The sequence below is a fragment of the Callospermophilus lateralis genome, chromosome 9 (genome assembly GCF_048772815.1).
Source record: "Callospermophilus lateralis isolate mCalLat2 chromosome 9, mCalLat2.hap1, whole genome shotgun sequence".
In the NCBI taxonomy this organism is placed as follows: Eukaryota; Metazoa; Chordata; class Mammalia; order Rodentia; family Sciuridae; genus Callospermophilus; species Callospermophilus lateralis.
This window is the reverse complement of record NC_135313.1, coordinates 2764693-2782646: the sequence shown is the minus strand read 5'-3', so window position 1 is coordinate 2782646 and position 17954 is coordinate 2764693. Positions and strand designations below refer to the sequence as shown.

General features: G+C 52.7%; 1 protein-coding gene across 4 annotated transcripts in view; it reads left to right on the top strand.

The window, feature by feature from the left end:
- Positions 1-17166, top strand: part of Scly (selenocysteine lyase) — a 29590-nt gene extending 12424 nt beyond the window's left edge. For 3 of the 4 annotated variants that reach the window (XM_076866199.2, XM_076866200.2, XM_076866198.2), the window contains 8 exons: positions 2939-3066; positions 3249-3413; positions 4163-4269; positions 10349-10385; positions 12837-12920; positions 13323-13422; positions 14663-14738; positions 16097-17166. In XM_076866199.2, coding sequence (XP_076722314.2) covers positions 2939-3066; positions 3249-3413; positions 4163-4269; positions 10349-10385; positions 12837-12920; positions 13323-13422; positions 14663-14738; positions 16097-16250 — 851 coding nt within the window. In that variant the 3' untranslated portion in view covers positions 16251-17166. Of the gene's footprint in view, positions 1-2938; positions 3067-3248; positions 3414-4162; positions 4270-10348; positions 10386-10674; positions 11276-12836; positions 12921-13322; positions 13423-14662; positions 14739-16096 lie in introns of those variants that run through there. The other variant, XM_077110265.1, reaches the window with a different exon arrangement.
- The last annotated feature ends 788 nt before the right edge of the window (positions 17167-17954 follow it).

Here is a 17954-nt window from a genome sequence, read left to right as displayed (position 1 = left end):
CTCATTTCTTTCTTTTTAAAAATATTTTTTTAGTTGTTAATAGACCTTTATTTTATTTATTTATATGCAGTGTGAGAATTGAACCCAGTGCCTCACACATGCTAGGCAAGCGCTCTGCCACTGAGCAACGACCCCGCCCCTCTATTCTCTGTTTTATTAGTGTCTACCTTAATCCTTAATATTTCCTTCTATTTATTTTAGGTTTAGGTTTCTCTTCTTTTTCCAGTGTCTTAAGATGAAAAGTTATTCTTTCATCTCAAAGTTTTTTCTGATTTCTCTTGTGAATTCTTTGACCCATGAGCCATTTAGGACAGTGTTGTTTAATTTTCATGTGTTTTGAGTTTCTAAGATTTTTTTTTCTGTGTTGATTTTTAATTTTATTCCATGAAGGATAGAAAATACACTTTACGATTTTAACTTTGAATGGAGACCCTCCCGGGCAGTGGTCACCTGGCCTGCACTGGTCTGCTCCTGCTGTCCATCTTCTGAGAGCACTGCCTTGTCCTGGATGTGGGTCAGCCTGGGGGGCCTTCCCAGGAGGGAGAAGCTGGCGAACAAGGACCCCTGAGCGTGACTCTCCGTGGACACCAGAGAGCTGATTCCCGGTGCAGGCCGACACCCCTGCCTTCCTGTGGATGACGTGCCTCGTTCACACTCACTGGCACTGTCAGTGCAGTGACCCACCCTACAGCAGGGTCCCTGCTATCTCCTAGGTGCCGGCTGCTCTCTCTCTTCCCCCTTTACTGCTTTCTGTTGCACTGGTTGACTGTTTTAATTCCTTAAATGCTTTTTTATTTTTCAGTTTTCAGTTATTTTCCCAGTGGTTGCTCCAGGGCTCACTGTATGCACATTAACTTACAGTATCAGCTTTCTACCAGCCTCATTCCAAGGAGACACAGAAACATCACCTTATGGTAGTTCTATCCCTCCTCCTCTATTTCTTTATAACTGTGCATATTGCGTCATGTACGTCACAAACCCAGCATTGCACTGTCACAATCATTACTTTACTTCATTTCTTTTAAGAAAGCTAAGGGAAAAGAGAGCAGGTCTGTAGATAGTTCTATAGCTGTCGTCACGTATTCTCATGGTCTCCTCTGTTACCCGGACCTGAGTTATAATCTGCTGTCCTTCCTCTAACCCAACAGTTCTGCTCCCCCATGTTCTGTGTTTTATAATTGTCCTCTCTTGGAGTTACATCAATGTAAACATCGGCCTTTTGTTTTATACAGTGGCTTTGAAATTCAGATAAGAGAGGAAAGGGCTGGGTGTGGTGGTATACACCTGTAACCCCAGCGACTTGAGTGGCTGAGGCAGGAGGATTGCAAGTCCAAGTCACTGGGATTACAGGCATGTGCCACTGGCCCAGCAGAAGCTCGTGTTTTGAAAGCATGATTTCTAATACCAAAAGGTTCCGAGGTGAGGCTTAAGGCAGTGATGAAAACTGAACCTACCCCTGGATTAATCCATTTGGTGGGTTTATAATTTGGACTCTGGTGGTAACTACAGGCAGATGGGGCATGGCTGGAGGAAGGTGGTCACTGGGACGTGCCTTTGGGGATGATGTATTATCCCTGGCCCTCCCTCTCTCTCCCTGTCTCCCAGGGGCCATGAGCGAACAGCTTTCCTCCACCACACCCTTCCACCCTGATGTTTCTCCTCATCTCAACCCAGAGCAATAGTGTCAGTCAACCGTGGACTAAAGTCGACTTTTCCTCCTCTAGTTGTTCTTGTTGGGTATCTTGTCTCGGTAATGGAGAGCCGGCGACACAGGCAGTCTTGTGTTCCACAGTTTCTGTGGCTGTGTTAACTTTTTCTTCCTTTTTTTCTGATGTTCGTGGTGTAATCAACCCATCTTCAAGTTCCCTGGTTATTTTTCTGCCAGTTACACGGATCTGCTCTTGAACCCCTCTGGTGCGTCTTCATGTCAGCTGCCGCACTGCTTCTCAGGATGTGGGCCTGGTCTTGCCCTTCTCTGGTTGGTGAGACGTTGCCTGCACTGGTTTCCACTTCCTCAAGCATGGGTGCAGGCAGTTTCTGTTCCTTCCCTCCTCTCTCGCCTGTGTTCCCAACACCCTGTTGTTTGTTGGAGACCGTGTACTATATAGGTCACATGTTAGGTGGCTCTGGACGCTCGCTCCCGTTGTCACTCCTGTTGCTGGTGTGCCTCAGTGAGCTTCCTGTAAAGTCCTCTTCCCCACACCATGCAGTTACTGCTTCACAGCTCAGGCCCACCCCTGGGCAGGGGCACAGCCATCACAGACATTTTTTTTTTTTTTTTTTTTGGTATCAGGGATTGAACTCAGGGGCACTCGACCACTGAGCCCATCCCCAGCCCTATTTTGTATTTTATTTAGAGGCAGGGTCTCACTGAGTTGTTTACTGCCTCACTATTGCTGAGGCTGGCTTTGAACTCGCAATCTGCCTGCCTCAGGCTCCTGAGCAGCTAGTTTCACGTGTGTGTGCCACCGCACCTGGCCCCCAGCCATTTTTCACTTTTTAGTTTGCGACAGGGCTTCACTAAAGGCCTTGTAGCTGAGGCTGGTCTCAAACTTGTGATCCTCTTGCCTCAGCCTCCAAAGTTTCAGGGTTACAGGTGTGCACCACTGCACCTGGCTGCAATTTTGATTCTTTGAAGTCTTTGAAATTTGTGTTGGCACTGGGAGGGCTTTTAGCTCTGTTGCCTAGTCTGTCAGGTCGTCTAGTTGGCCTGTGGCTTAGCTTGTGCTGCCAGGAGCTACCACCCTTCCCTCGTAGTTTCTTACCAGCCGAGTCTGTTGATTTCAGAGAACCTTAGACTCGAGCGTCTCCACAGCCGACAGTGGCTCTTATTCCTTCTTTTTAGCTGTCTGAACTTTGACAATAAGTGACTTTTATAACCTTGGAAATCATGCAGCCTTCATGATGGTCAACCTTGGTACTGTGCTCTGTACTTCAGAGGTCACCTTCGTCCCGGTGTCCCAGGTGAACGGGCAGGCAGAGGTTGACGACATCCTGGCAGCTGTCCGCCCAACCACGTGCCTTGTGACCATCATGCTGGCCAATAATGAGACTGGCGTTGTCATGGTGAGCCACCCGATCCCCTCCTAAGGGAGTCCCGGGGGAAGGTGCCCAGGCCTTTGGTGTTCTCCTGCATCTAGGCTTGGCCATTCTTTCATTTCACAACTGTCTGTGCTCCTCGACTCACTTCTTTCTCTGGTCTCTGTTGTCCCAAAGCCACATACTCAGCTGTCTGTCTCCCCCTGCAGCCTGTGCCTGAAATCAGCCAGCGCATCAAAGCCCTGAACCAGAGGCGGGCAGCTTCCGGCCTGCCGCGCATTCTGGTGCACACGGATGCTGCCCAGGCGCTGGGGAAAAGACGCGTGGACGTCGAGGACCTAGGTGTGGACTTCCTGACGATCGTGGGGCACAAGGTACGGCTGAAGCCGCCCCTCTCCTGGGGGAGGCAGAGCCCACAGCACTGTGTGTGGGTTATTCACTTGCTGTGATGAGCAGCTCATGGTCTCCGTCCTCGGGGATTTTAAGAAGGGAGTGCCATCTTCCCCTAAGATGCCATTTGGCAAGTACCATGACACAAATGACAGGTATCCCAGCCTATGGGAGCAGGGGCAGGAGGTAGCAGCTGTGGGGTCTTCATGCGCCCTCATGTAGGACTCCCAGCTCAGGTGTGGGGCTGGAGACCCTGCAGCTTTCTCTAATCTGATTAAAATGTGGCTGCTGCCCACGAAGGTTCACCTCAGCATTCTTCTCTTTGAGGTGGAACGTGGGGAAGAGTTCATAGTGAAGGCCCTGGGGGTCTTGTCTTCCCAGCACTGATGAGGACCTGAAGCGCTGCTGTCCTCCCCAGAGCAGTGCGTACGCAGCCAAACAGGGCACTTTCAACCTGGCGCCTCTTACTTGGAGATGCGGAGTCCTGTGCAGGGAAAGCCCGTGGTGATCTCCAGTTCCAGTTGCTAGTCTCCTTTTACAAACTCTGATGTGAAGTGCAGGGAGGTCCACCTGCCTTTCAGGCTGGGGCTCTGCCCTGTCCCCAAGGGCATGTTAGAAGTGGTGGCAGCACAGCCACGGGGCCACCACGAAGCCACAGGGCCACCACGAAGCCACAGGACGGTGCACGCCCTGGGCGGTGCTCACTGGGTGAAAGACTGCCTTTTCCTTCCAGTTCTACGGCCCCAGGATCGGAGCACTTTACGTCCGAGGGCTCGGTAAACTGACCCCGCTGCACCCTATGCTGTTTGGAGGTGGACAGGAGCGCAATTTCAGGCCAGGGTAAGGTAGGAGGTCGGCCACATCTCCGAGCTGCTGCTGTGTCGTCGTCCGTAGAGCAGTGGCATTTTGCCACGTCTCTGTCTCTTGGAAGCTCTGCACTAGCACTGTCCATGTCACTGTGGGATCCGGGTGGCGGTAGTCACCAACTGGTACTTGGAGCACTGCTCAGGGATGATTCAGAGCACATGAAGGAAGTCTCTCCTCTCTTTTCCTTTTTTATTTTTTGGATTGGGGATTGAACCTGGGGTGCTCTACCACTGAGCTACATCCCCAGGTCTTTTTACTTTTATTTTGAGAGAGGGCCCCCCTAAGTTGCTGACCCTCGCCTCAAAGTTGCGATCCCCTTGCCTCAGCTTCCTGAGTTCTGGCATTCTAGGCAGGCACCACCAAGCCCAGCTCTTTCTCTCAGCTGCTTCAAAGCATCTACTTCCCCTTGTTATCTTGGCCCAGCCACCAAGGAGACGCTGCCTGGCCCTTGTGGATGGGAAGTGCGGCTCCTCTCCTCACTGTGGGGATTGGGTTAGCAGGCCACAAAGAGGTGCCCTGGTTTCCTGGCTGGTGGCTGCTGTGTCTGATTATGTATGGTGACATTGTACCAGGGAATCAGTTGGTGTCAGCACACACTTCATTAGAAGCTTCATAACGAGAGAGAACAAGAACAACGTGATGGGTTCCCTGGGCTTCCTTTTTGCCTCGTACATCCCACACTTAGAGCTGAAAAGCCGGCCATCTAGAAACAGCAGTGATGATACAAGAAACATGCCCCCTCTAGGTCTGCTTTCTAGAAAGAAAAGAAAACTGAAACTGTGCCTGTTTCACTCTAGCCAGGCATCACAGAGAAACCTGCCCTCCTCAGCTCACCCCAACAGAGTGTGTGAGGAAGCCAGACTGCCACTCACACTGCCGAGCCAAGAAGCCCCCAGCCCACAGTGTGTCGGGGAGGGCCGGCAGGGAGCCAGGATCTGACCCCTCCCACCAGTAACGAGGCCCTTTCTCTGCGGTGCTGGAGAGACAGTGTGGGACCCTAGACCTCCACCCATACATCAGTAGCAAGTGTCTTTTGTCTGGGTGTCGGCACAGGCCACGCAAAGGACCTGGGCCTCCACCTCTACCCGGCAGTGACAGGCAGCCACTCCTTCCCCTGACTAGCAGAGTCTCAAAATGAAATTGAGACTCTTTCATATATAGAAATGTCCAGGTTTCATTTGAAAATCATTCATCATGCCAAGAACCAGAAAGATCTTAAATTGTACGAAAAGACAATGGATAGATTCCTCCACTGAGATGACAAAAATATTAGAATTACCCAAAAAATATTTATAGCAGACACAGTAAAAATGCTCCCGTGAGAATTCATGAACACCCTTGAGCAGATGAAGTAGACGAAAGAGAAAGACATAAAGAAGAACCAAAATGGAAATTTTGCAACTAAAAACTGCAGTAACCCAAATAAAAACCTCAGGTTGATGCATTCAGCCATAGAACAGGGGGACAAAGGAGAGGATCACAGGGCTGGGGATGTGGCTCAAGCGGTATCGCGCTCGCCTGGCATGCGTGCGGCCCGGGTTCGATCCTCAGCACCACATACAACAAAGATGTTGTGTCCGCCAAGAACTAAAAAATAAATATTAAAAAAAATTCTCTCTCTCTTTAAAAAAAAAATTTATAAAAAAAGGAGAGGATCACAAACTGGAGGAGAGAGGAAATAGACTGGGAGAAACAGCAGGTGAAGCCCTGGATACCCTGGAGACTCCACCAAGTGATAAATGTTTATTTTATTACGGGGAAGAAGACGTCAACAGGCTGGGAAAGTGACTTGAGGTGGTCATGTCCAAAGAATTTCTTATGTTCGCCAAAGACAGGCACAGACTCAGGCCGCTGGAAAGCACCCAATAGAGTGAGCCCCAGGAGACTCACCCACCAAGGCACGTGAGTAACTTCTACAAAGGAAAGACAAACACCTGGAAGCAGTTAGAGCACAATAACAGCTCCCTGTTAGGAGAAGCACATCTGAGGGGCAGTGGGCTTCTCCCAGGAGCCGCGGAGGCAGAAGAAAGTGGACAATATTTTTCAGGTGCTCAGAACTGTCTGCTCAGAACCTCATGCCCAGGGAAGAGAGCGGCAGGTGCATAGGGGAATCAGGCAGGTGCAGGAGAAGAACATCCCCAAGGCCAGTTGCATTCCTTCTCCTCTGGCCTCTTCTACGCGGTGTGTGATAGCTTCAGTAAAAGTCATAGCGATTTCTCATGGTTGTAAATGCATATGGAGAAAAGGTTTAAGACAATCACATAAAGACAAAAAGCAAAGTGTCTCTACTTCATTTGAACTAGTAAGATGACAACACCGGTAGACTGACAAGTCTTACCAACGTGGTTTTCAGCCACTGAGAACACTACCGAGAGATGGAGAGACAACAGCAAAAATCCAATTTTAAAAAATGTTAAGTGCCCACAGGAGGACAAGGAAAAGAAAATGACTTTTTAAATGGGGCTGGAGATGTGGCTCAGGGGTGGAGCACTGGGGCAGAAGAGTGAGGCCCGAGTGTGCTCCCCGGCCCTGCAAAAAAGGGAAGACGGGGGACGACCAAGTGAAAGGGCGGGCTGAAGCCCTAGCACATCAGTGACCGGGTTAATGCAGATGTGAAATACACCTGTTAAACTCACACCAGTACAGCAATCGGCAGCCGGAAAATAAAGGGTGGGAAAGGGTTATTAGGTAAAGAGTCCAAGGACAGCAGGAGTGGCTGTCCAGTACTGTAGGCTCCAGAGCATAGAAAGTGACCAGAGACAGGGGGGATGTACAATAAAGGGGTCAGTCCACCAAGAAGACAGCGATTGGAATCTGGGGGCTAGATGACAGGCTGCAAAACGTCAAGCAAAAACTGAAGAGCCGGGCGCACGCCTATAATCCCAGTGACTCGGGAGGCTGAGGCAGGAGGTTACGAGTTCAAAAAACAACTCAGTGAGACCCTGTCTCTAAATAAAACACAAGATAGGGCTGGGGGGGTGGCTCAGTGGCTGAGTGTCCCTGGGTTCAATCCCTGGTACCAAAAATGAAAAAAAAAAAAAAGAAAAGAAAACTTGCAGGACACAGCTGAAGCAGGGCTGAGAGGCCAATGGTGGTGCTGAGGCACGTGAGGATGAGAGGGAGAACTTCCAGTCGGCAGCCCAGGCTCCCACCCGAGCAGCAGGACCAAGAGCAGGCGGAAGGAGGAGGTAAAGGAGAGAAATCCCTGAAACTGAAGACAGTGACGAGAAAGCAGGTCAGGGAGACAGAAAGCTAGCTCTTCGAAAAGAAAAAGAAAAAGAATGGCAAACCTCCAGCAAGACTAAGAAAGGCAAAAGGAATGGAATAGAGGCGTCACCACAACCCCCGCACCAATGGACGGTGAGGGACGCCGCAGACAGCCCTGCACAGGGAAGCTGACAGTCAGACACCGACCGCCTCCTCACAGACTAGGTCCACCCTTGCTCACGGTGAACTTCAGGTCGCTCTGTAACTGCTTGGGAATCTATAAAGGCTACACAGCAAAACAGGAAATCTTTAGGCCCACATGGTTTACCAGAGAATTCTACCAAATGTTTAAAGAAGAACTAATACCATTTTAATAAACTGTCTTCCAGAAAATAAAAGAAGGAACACTTCCCAATTCATTTTCCAAAGCTAACGTTACCTGGATACCAAAACCCAAAACAGTGCACAACATAACAAGACTATAGACCTTTATCTCTGGTGAATTCATGTGTACAAACCTTTGATAAAACGTTAACAAGTAGGGCTCAGCACTACTGAGCCAGAGTCCTGGATTGTGACCAAGGCAAGGTTATGCCAGAGCCCAACGGGCAGCTTCCGTGTCCAAACCCAACCAGTGCAACCCACCACGTTAACGTGAGATGGGGAAATAAAAATAACATGGTCGTATTTTATGCAGAAAAAACTTTTGTCATAATCCAGCACCCAAACCTGATGTCCACTCCCATGCCTGGGAGCAGAGCAGTGACACCTGCTGCTGACTCAACTAGCAAGCGAAGTTCTCATCAGTGCAAGAAAAAGAAGTCAAAGATGAACAGACCAGAAGGGAAGAGGCAAAACTGTTCCCAATCATGTCACAGGATTATGTAGAAAATCCTGAGAAAGGGACTAGAAAACTTCCAGAATCAACACAACTAAATCACAGGACACAAGACGTCCATTTTAAAAATCTGTTTTTAAATTTTAAAATACCATGTATGATAAAATATATTCAGATATATGTCTAACAAAGTTTATAGGACTTGGGGGAGGATGAAGATATCAAAGAAAATGTAAATAACAGAGACACGCCATGTTTCTTTGGGAAGATGCAACCTAGTGAAGATGTCAGTTCTACCCAGCTTGATAGACAAGGGAATACAGCTTCTCAACAAATAGTGTCGGAACAGCTTTCATGAGCACGGCAGAAAGTCCATCAGAACAGAGAAGAGACAGTCACACTGGTGCCACGGGAGGTTTATAGTTGTTTGTCCAGGAGATGGAACCAGAGGTTCACTGAGCTACATCCCCAGCCCTTTTATTTATTTTTTTATTTTGACACACTGCCCTGCTAAGTTGTCTAGACTGGCCTCAAACTTGCCATCCTCCTGCTTCAGCCTCCTAAGTTGCTAGAATGACAGGTGTATGCCACTGCAGCCAGCTCTAAGTGATCTATGACAAACACACACAGTTTAATGTAGGAAATACACCTTTTCAAAAACAAATAGTGTCAAAACAATTAGGTGTCCACAGGCAACAAATGAACCTTGACCTAAGCCTCAACCTGAGGAAATATCAACTCAAAATAGATGGTGAAATGTAACATAAAGATATAAAACTTTTAAGCCAGGTGACGTGGTAGCACACACCTCCCAGACACTTGGGAGGCTGAGGCAGGAGTGTAGCAAATTTGAGGCCAGCCTGGGCAACTTAGACCCTCACTCAAAATTATTTAAAAAAAAAAGCTCAGTGGTAGAGGGCAAAAGAAAAAATAATAATTTAGACATCATTTTGCCATAATATATATTATATTTATATATAGATAAAACTTTAAGGAAAAAAACATGAAAATTGGGATCTAGGCTAGGCAGAAGATTCTTGGGCTTGACAGCAACAAAAGTACCCATAAGAGAGAGTTTATATAAATTGGACTTTACAAAAATTTAAGTATGCTCAGGAAAAGAAAAGGATTAGGAAGAGTAAAAATACTTCATGGTTTTCTTTGTGAAAGACCTTATTAAGAGGCCAAAAGTCAGTGTGCTTCAGAATGTCTTTTCAAATGAACTGACCTGACAGAGCACTAGTATCCAGAGTCCATAAATCACTCACCAGACTCCACAGCAAAAAGCCATGGAAAATGGACTGAAGGGGATGGGGATGTGGCTCAAGCGGTAGCGTGCTCGCCTGGAAAGCATGCGGCCCGGGTTCGATCCTCAGCACCACATACAAACAAAAGATGTTGTTGTGCACCGAAAACTAAAAAATAAATAAATATTAAAAGAAAATGGACTGAAGACCTAAAAGGACATTTCCCCAGAGGACACACAGCAAAGAAGCCCATGAAAAGGTGGTCACGGCCTTAGTAGCAAGTGGTGGTCAAGGCTTCAGTAACTTCAGATGCCCATCAAAGCCATATGAGATGCCGTTGCCACACACCTACCCAGACACAGGCGCTGTGGGTGCAGGGCGCATCGTGTTGGCAGGCCAGCAGCAGCCTGCCGCAAAGGGTTAGGGACAAAACTTTAAATTAAGGAAAGTATGATGTTCTGTTTTTCTTGCAAGCAGGGTAGAGTTCTGAGTTCTGACATGCGAGCCACTGCTCCTCGGGCCCCTGCCCCGATCCTGCGCACGCACACCCGCCCAGTTGGCTCAGTGCCTACGGTGGTCTGTGTGGGCAGGATAAGTGGAAACTTGGCCTGGAGGCTGGGGCCTGTTACTGGCCCTGAGCACCCATGTGGCCCATGTTTAGGAAGATCATTTTGGTTTTGTTTGAATTCGATGATGTTCTTGGAGAAGGACTCCTTCCCAGGACTTTGGCTGATTCTGCGTGATCTCTTGTCTCCTACAGGACAGAGAACACTCCCATGATCGCCGGCCTCGGCAAGGTAAGCCTGATGCCCTTGGCCAGAGGGGTCGTGCTGCCGTCACCTCAGCAGTGTTTGAACCAAGGCTTCAGGGGGATGAGGTTCAGAACCCCATGAATGGACTGATAAGAAGAAGCCTAGATTTCATTCCTCAGCCTGGAGAACTGTGCCTTTGGAGATCTGTAGGGTGGGCTGCACCTGCTTAGGGGTTTTTTGTTTGCTTTGGTTTGGTCTGGTTCAAGGGATTAAACTAGGGCACTTAACCACTGAGCCACATACCCAACCCTTTTTATTTTTTATTTTGAGACAGGGTCTCACTGAGTTGCTCAGGTCTTTGCTGAGTCAAACTTGTGATCCTCTATCTCAGCCTCCCGAGTATCTGGAATTACAGGTGTGCACCACCATGCCTAGCCTGCTTAGTGTTTCAAAAAGTTCTTCTGATATAGCAATGATGTCCTTGCCACCAACAGTGAGGCCCAGTTTACCTGTCCAGCAGGTGTATGGCTGTCCCTCACTGCACTGAGGGTCTGCCCAGCTGCCACTTTGAGCAGCCCTCCTTGAGCCACATCCCCTCACTGCCCCTCTGTCCCCTTATCCTGCCGTGTGTCCCCTGCATTTTAGATTATTTGTGTGTCTTGCCTTTCCCTGCCTGTCTGCCCTATTATCCCCAGACAGAAGAAAAGGTCGGGAAGAGTAAAAGAATTGGCTGTAACTCAGAATACTCAAAGTCATCATTTTTTTCTTCTTTTTTGGCCATGGGGATTGAACCCAGGAGTGCCTAACTACTGAGCCCCAGTCCCAGCCTTTTTATTTTTATTTTGAGGCAGGGTCCCACTACATTGCTTGGGGCCTCACTGAATTGTTGAGGTTGACCTTCACCTTGAGATCTTCCAGCCCAGCCTCTGAGTCACTGGGATCACAGGTGTGTATCACCACATCCAGCACTCATCTTTTCTAAAAAAAAATTGTAAGACTTGTCTGTGATGCTGGGGTTGACTCCAGGCTCCGCACACAGCAGGCAAGTGCCCACCTTTGAGCTGCACCCGGCCCCCAGGTCCTGCCCTTCCTGGTGTTGTGCTATGGTAACCACAGCTATTGGTGGGAGGAGTAAGCGCTGGAGGCCTGGCTCCTGCTCGTTGATCCGAGTGACGCAGGGAGGCCTGTGGCTGAGAAGTGCCCGGGTACAGAAGTGCCTGGGGTCAGATCACAAGGTCACCCGAGAGTTCCTCAAGCCCTGGGTGTGGTGGCTCCCTATGTGAAGCCTCAGCTTGTGGCCCCCCAGCCTGTGACCTCACGCCTAAGGTTCATTGCACCCGCAGCTGCAGAGGTGCCCAGCTCGGTCTCGGCTCCATCTCGCTCCTCGGGTCTTGTCCAGGGTCTGACCTCCGCTCGCCTGGCCAGCAGGGTCCTGGGAGCAGCCTCCACTCTGCCAGCCTCTCCTCCTCACGACACGCAGCTTCTTGCTCCTCTTCCCTGTGCCTTGCTGAAGGGATGGTGGCCTCTGCTGTGTTGTTCCAGCCACAGGGCTGTCCCCAGGCCCTTGGCAGCATGACACCACCCCCAGCCAGTGACACCACACTACGGCCCCGCCCCCTGCATTGTCTGCTGTTGGGTCCACTCCACACCTGCCCTGGTGGGCCTCACCTGCCCAACGACCATAGCTCAGGGCAGGTCCTCATCTTTCTCCAGGGACACCCATGTCCCCTGCTGCTTGCTGCACATTTTCTCAGGGTCCAAAATCTTCCTGGGTCCCTCCTGTCCCCTCTCACCATGAGGCACCTCCTGCCATCCCCATCCTCACTTTAAAAGCCTGGGAGACACCTTGGGCCTTTCCTGTCCTCATCTCCCGCATCTAATAGAACATCCAGCGCTACCCTGGTCCAATCTCATGGCCCCCGGCCCTGGGCCAGGTCCTGCCTGCCGTCCCTGCATAGCAGCAGGAGAGATGTGGCCATCGGCCAGGTCACCTCGCCCCTGCCCCTGTGATGGCATTTGCCTGCAGCACTTCACTGGATCCAGCTCTTAGGAGCCCGTGAAGCCTGTCCCCTTGTCCACTGCTGCCCTCTCCTCTGGCACAACAGCCCTCCTAACTTAGGGCACACTCCTGCTCCCCACAGAGCTGTGGCTGGGGTGCTGCCGTCACAGCCATCTCCGTCCACCCCAAAGGCTGCGCAGTCCCTCCTGGGTTGCCTCCACATAGGTCTTTCCCGTTCTGTTCCTCTCAGGAACACACATTCCTTGGGGTTGGGACCCTTCGTGACCTGTCTGCTGGGGCGTATGGTACCTGGCACCAGCAGGGGGCGGCTATGGAGAGAGTGGGGCAGCACCCTCAGGAGGCCAGCGTGGTGGGCACTGTGGAGCTGATCTGTGCCCTTGGGCTGGGAGGTGTCGCTGGGCTCTTTAAGCCTTCCTCCTGTCCTTGGCTTTGCAGTGACTGGGCTTCTCCTCATTGTCACCTGTCTATGTCTCCAGGCTGCTGAGATGGTGACTGAGAACTGCGAAGCCTACGAGGCGCACATGAGAGACATCCGCGACTACCTGGAGGAGAGACTGCAGGCGAGTGGGGCCACGCACACTGCCGGGGGCTGCGGGAGGGGAGCACAGCAGGTCCCGCGGAGAGAGGACTCAGAAGCAGAAAGTGAGCTCCAAGCAGAGGTCCCCAAAGAAGGACCCTGGCCAAGCAGACTGTCCTTAGGCAGAGGCACTCACAAGTGCTCAGAGTAGTGCGGCGTCCACCTTGGCTTCCCATGGACTGCCCCTCATCTTGCCTCCCCTGTGGTCCTGGGGATGGAACTCAGGGCCCTGCGTGTGCTAGGCAGGTGCTCTGAGCTGGGACCAGACCCTCAGTTCTCACAGTGGTGTTCCCCGATGAGGTGAGTGGTCACTTGCTGAGACAGCTGCTGCCTGTGGAGGAGTCTTTAAAGCCATCACCAAATGCTAGATTCCTTTTTCTTTCAGGCTGAATTTGGTAAGAGAATTCATTTGAACAGCCGGTTTCCAGGAGTCGAACGTCTTCCCAATACCTGTAACTTTTCCATCCAGGGACACCAGCTTCAAGGTGACTACCTGTCTTGCCCTGGCCCTCTTGGTGTCTGTGGCTCCCGCACAGTGGGGCCACATGGATTTGGATCCGGGACAGTGCCTCCCCTCTTGCTGTGTGCCTGGGTACCGCAGCTCGTGCTGTTAGCAGATTGCCAGGGGTGTGACTATCACGGGGCCAGGTGCTGAGAACCAGCCTGTCCCCTGGGTCAGCTGGTTGGTGGCTTCCTGTGGCTCCAGACATTGGCAGCTTCGTTGCTGACCTTGCACATTTTAGGAACACTGGGTGTGGATACTCTTCAGTTCTCACATCAGCCATTAGCTGTTAGGGAAGCAAATAAAATCATCCATTGCTAAGAAAGCTCGTCTGTTTTGTTAGCAATTTTATAAAATAATTTGAGAGGAAGAGAAAATAGAGGCAGTCATTCTTAACACCTGGCTAAGTGAGGGCAAAGTGCCTCTCTATGGGATTTGTTTATTCCTGCGACCTTCTCCCCCAGCCAGGAAGCGGGTAGTGTCCCTGCCTCCCAGAGGTGTGTACAACCTGGCCTCAATTCCCTGAGGTCCCAGTCCAGGGCCTGACCTGCCATGTTTCATGGGCAGGGGGTATGGTGGCCCGGAGAGCATACCCGATCACACCTGCACACTCAGTTGGACTTCACAGAAGGGCTGTGGGTCTCCCTGGATCACACAGGGAAACTGGCCCTCCTGTTGGACTTGCAGACTCCCCTGGGTGCCATCAGTGTGGCAGCATGACTGAGAACTTGGCATTCCCACAAGCAAGGATGCAGGAGGCCACTCACCCTCTGCCATACCCCTTACCCGCAAGAGTGCTGTTCCTGGCCACCTCTGGGGCACTTTGTGCAGTGACTCTCCTGCAGCCACCCAGTAGCCCGTGGCTCTGAAGTCCCGTGCTGTGGAACAGAGGGAGGCACCTGCCACCTCATCAAGGGGCTCCCAGGTGCTTCTACCCAGAAAGGAGGTGAACAGGTGACAACCCAGCAACAAGCCATAAAGTGAGGTCAGAATCCCAGGGGTCCTGGAGGTGAGGGTGTGAAAGGCCATTTCCAAAGCCAGGCTGATGGGGCAGGAGCCTGCCCTTCTGCAGCCAGGAGAGAGGGGAAATATTTTCAATGGGTGCTGCTAAATTCTCCCACCACCGGAGGTCTGGTGGGTGCCTGGAGGGACCAGGCCTGAGTGGGGAGGAGTGGGGAGGGGTGGCCCAAGCCCTGGGTCTCAGGTGCGTGCTGTCTTTGCAGGCTATGTGGTGCTTGCACAGTGCCGGACGCTGCTGGCCAGTGTGGGGGCTTCCTGCCACTCAGACCAAGGGGACCGGTGAGTGCTCGTGGCCACATCCAGTGCTCGGGTGGAGGCAGAGGGGACCGAGGGCTCTGGTCACCTGAGCAGCAGACCTGCAGGGAGAAGGCCCGTCCCCGGCTTGCTGTGGCTGTGGTGCCTGTAGGTAGGCGGAGCTGCATGAAGAGCCCGGACTTTCAGGAGAGCAGCCCTGTGGTGGCCACAAGTGGCCATTCAGGTCTGGAGCTAGTGGGACAGTACTAGAGAAGCAGCCCTGCCCCAACTGGCAGAGGAGGATGAGGACAGGAATCGGGTTAGCACCCAGCAGCAGGAAGGACTACAGAGGGTTGGCATGGCCAGGAGGCTGGGGTGCAGCAGTCTAGAGCCTTCAGATCAGAGAGATGCAAGTGAGAGGGCAGGCACAGGGGCTGCCACTGATGGAGTCCTGAGGCGGCCTTGCTCTGGGTGCTCACCACAGCCCTGTGCTGAGAACCGTGGGAGCCTGTTTCTCAAATGAAGCAACTGAGGCTAGAAGCGGGGACTAGCTCAGGAGGAACAAGTGCCAGCGGTTCCTGAGAGGAGGCAAGAAGTAGGGTGCCCCTCTGGTGGCTTCTGTGTCCTGGCTCAGGAATCGAGGGCATCCTCCAGGAGGCAGTGGTGAGGTGGGGAACGGGCTGGGCTGACTGGGAGCCCCACAGCCGGCCAGGGCCTCGAGGGTCAGGGCGGGGATGCTACTGGGGATAGCCGTGGAGGTGGCTTAGGGGCTGCACTGTCCTTGGCTGACAGGAGGCAGGGCCCAGCACACAGACAGACTCTTGTCCTGTCATTGTCCTCAGTGTGGTGCTCGGAGAGGTTGGGGAGGAGAGGCAGCCCGCGCCTGGGCCTGCGTGTGAGGACCTTGTTCCTGGGGCACTCAGCTGGCGCTGTCCTGGTGTGTGCGACCCATGAGGCGACCCTCAGCGCCCCTTGGTGGTCTTGAGGCACTGCACCCTGGAGCACTGGCGGGCTCTGGTGTGTGCAGAGCAGCGCCTTAGTCCCAGCGCCTGGGCGAGGCCTTTGCAATCTCTGTCAGTGCAGGACGGGGAAGCCTGGGGCCCTGGGGCTGCTCAAGGGGAGCCAGCGAGAGGGGCAGCACCACCCTCCTGCTGTGAGGGCTGCAGGGAGGCTCCTGGGGAGACCTTCACCACAGGTGGCTGGGGTGGGCTTGGAACAGGGTGTCCCTAGCAGACGACGCTGAGGGGTAAGGGGCGGGGGGAACAGCCAGGCCATGGAGTGGGCATGGGGTTTACCCAGCCCGACCTGGGGGCTTGGCTGAGAGTAAAGGGCACTGTGTCTTCCCTGAGTTGCATGAGCAGGAGACTGTCCTCAGGGGCTGCTGACGCTGTCCTCCTCCCCAGGCCGTCCCCAGTGCTGCTCAGCTGTGGCATCCCCTTCGATGTGGCCAGGAACGCGCTCCGGCTCAGCGTGGGCCGCAGCACCACCAGGGCCGAGGTGGACCTCGTCTTGCAGGACCTGAAGCAGGCCGTGGCCCGGCTGGAAGGCCAGGCCTAGTGCTGGGGCCGCCCTTGCCCTTGGTGGCCAGGACAGGGCCATGGTCACGGCGCCCATAGGAAGCCCGTTGCTGAGCGCTCGGTGTCTGACTGTGCCTCTCAGCTGTGCCAGAGCCACCCTTACTTCCTTTGATCCTCGCTGTCATGGAGTACCAGGCACGGGGGTGTCCGTTTGCCTCCCCCCCTAAATGGGGCTGATGCACAGATGTCCTGCCCAGCCCAGTCCTGACAGGCCCAGGACACCAGCACCCATGTAGGACTGTCCCATGGCGCTGCCAGAGGCTGGGTGGAAATGGAAATGCTTCTCCCCTCGCCCCTCTCGGCACTCAGGGCTCCCGCCCTCCGAAGGCTGGCTTTATCCAGAAGATAAAATCCACTGCCAGTAAGCTGCTGTCGAAGAGAGGGAACTATGGCACCTGCACCATGCGATGTGGCCTTCCCGACCTCCGTGTGCAGTGACCCCCAGATGGGTGGTAGCTGCTGCTCTCGCCTCCCTGGCCCCACCATCATCCTGACGACGCCTTGTCCCCGTGGGACACCTTCCTGGCAGACAAGCATGGTCTGCCCTCATGGTTCTGTGGGCCACTGACCACTGCCCTGCCCAGCTCCCCATCGTGCCCGCTTCCCCCTCTGCTTTCTTACTCAGGATTCAACTCCAGTGTCACTGCTGTGAGTGTGTGCAATTCCGGGTCACCCCGAGGTGGGGGCCAGGTCATCCCTGACTGTTTGCAAAAGATTTGTTTATCCTCACAGAATGTATGGCATACACATCAAATGCCAATATTTACATAGGAATAATTTTCAGAGAGTTAACATTTTTAATGTGCTTTTAAGGTCCAAAGAACTATAGGATGATATTGAGGAAAGGATTATCAGAAATTAAATGAACTAATTAAAGATTTCCATGCCTACCTGGACATCTGTGGCTTCCTGTGTCTGTGACCTGTCCTCTGCCTACCCTCTGCCTGTGCCGTTCTCAGCGGCCGAGAGTGTCTGTCTGAGCCGACAGCAGGGACATCATCCCAACCTATCATCTTAAAGTTGTGCTTTAGTCTAAGAAACACAGCTTGGGATCCTGCTTCTGGGAGCCCTAGAAAGTAGATCCCTGACCAGTGCCTGCCAGTAGCCCTGCCAGGAAGAGACCTCACTTGTCCTGACCTCCAGCAAAGACCCATGTAATGTCTAGACCCTTGATGAGAACAATCTGGAAAGAGGTGCCCCTGAAACTGGACAGGGGCTGTGAGTCCCTCATTCTCACTTTGGAGACCCTCCCATCGCACAACCACCTGGACACCCACTGAGTGTCACGGCCAAGGGCAGGACCTGTCTGTAGTGATGACATAGCACAGACACTTAGACCCCAGGGGCAAATCGCCCTTCCAGGAGAATTGGGAAGTGCTAGGGGGCCTGGCAGGGCAGGGCACAGCAGGTGCTCGGGAGCCCATGCTGTCTGTAACTGGAAACACCTCTAGATGCTGAGACTCGTCCTGCAGAGAAACCTGGTGTGCTTCCTCCTGCCTCACTGCAGGTGAGACGAAGGCCCTGGCAGGAGGAGGAGGTTCCGGCTGCTGGGCAGGACAGTGTCTGGGCTAGGGCCAGGCTTCCCCTCGCTGGATGGTGCCCACCCTGTGCAGCTCTTCTCCCACTCTGTGTGCCTTCCACACTCTGCAGCCCCAGGCACCTGGCCCTGGGGGACTGTAGGAGT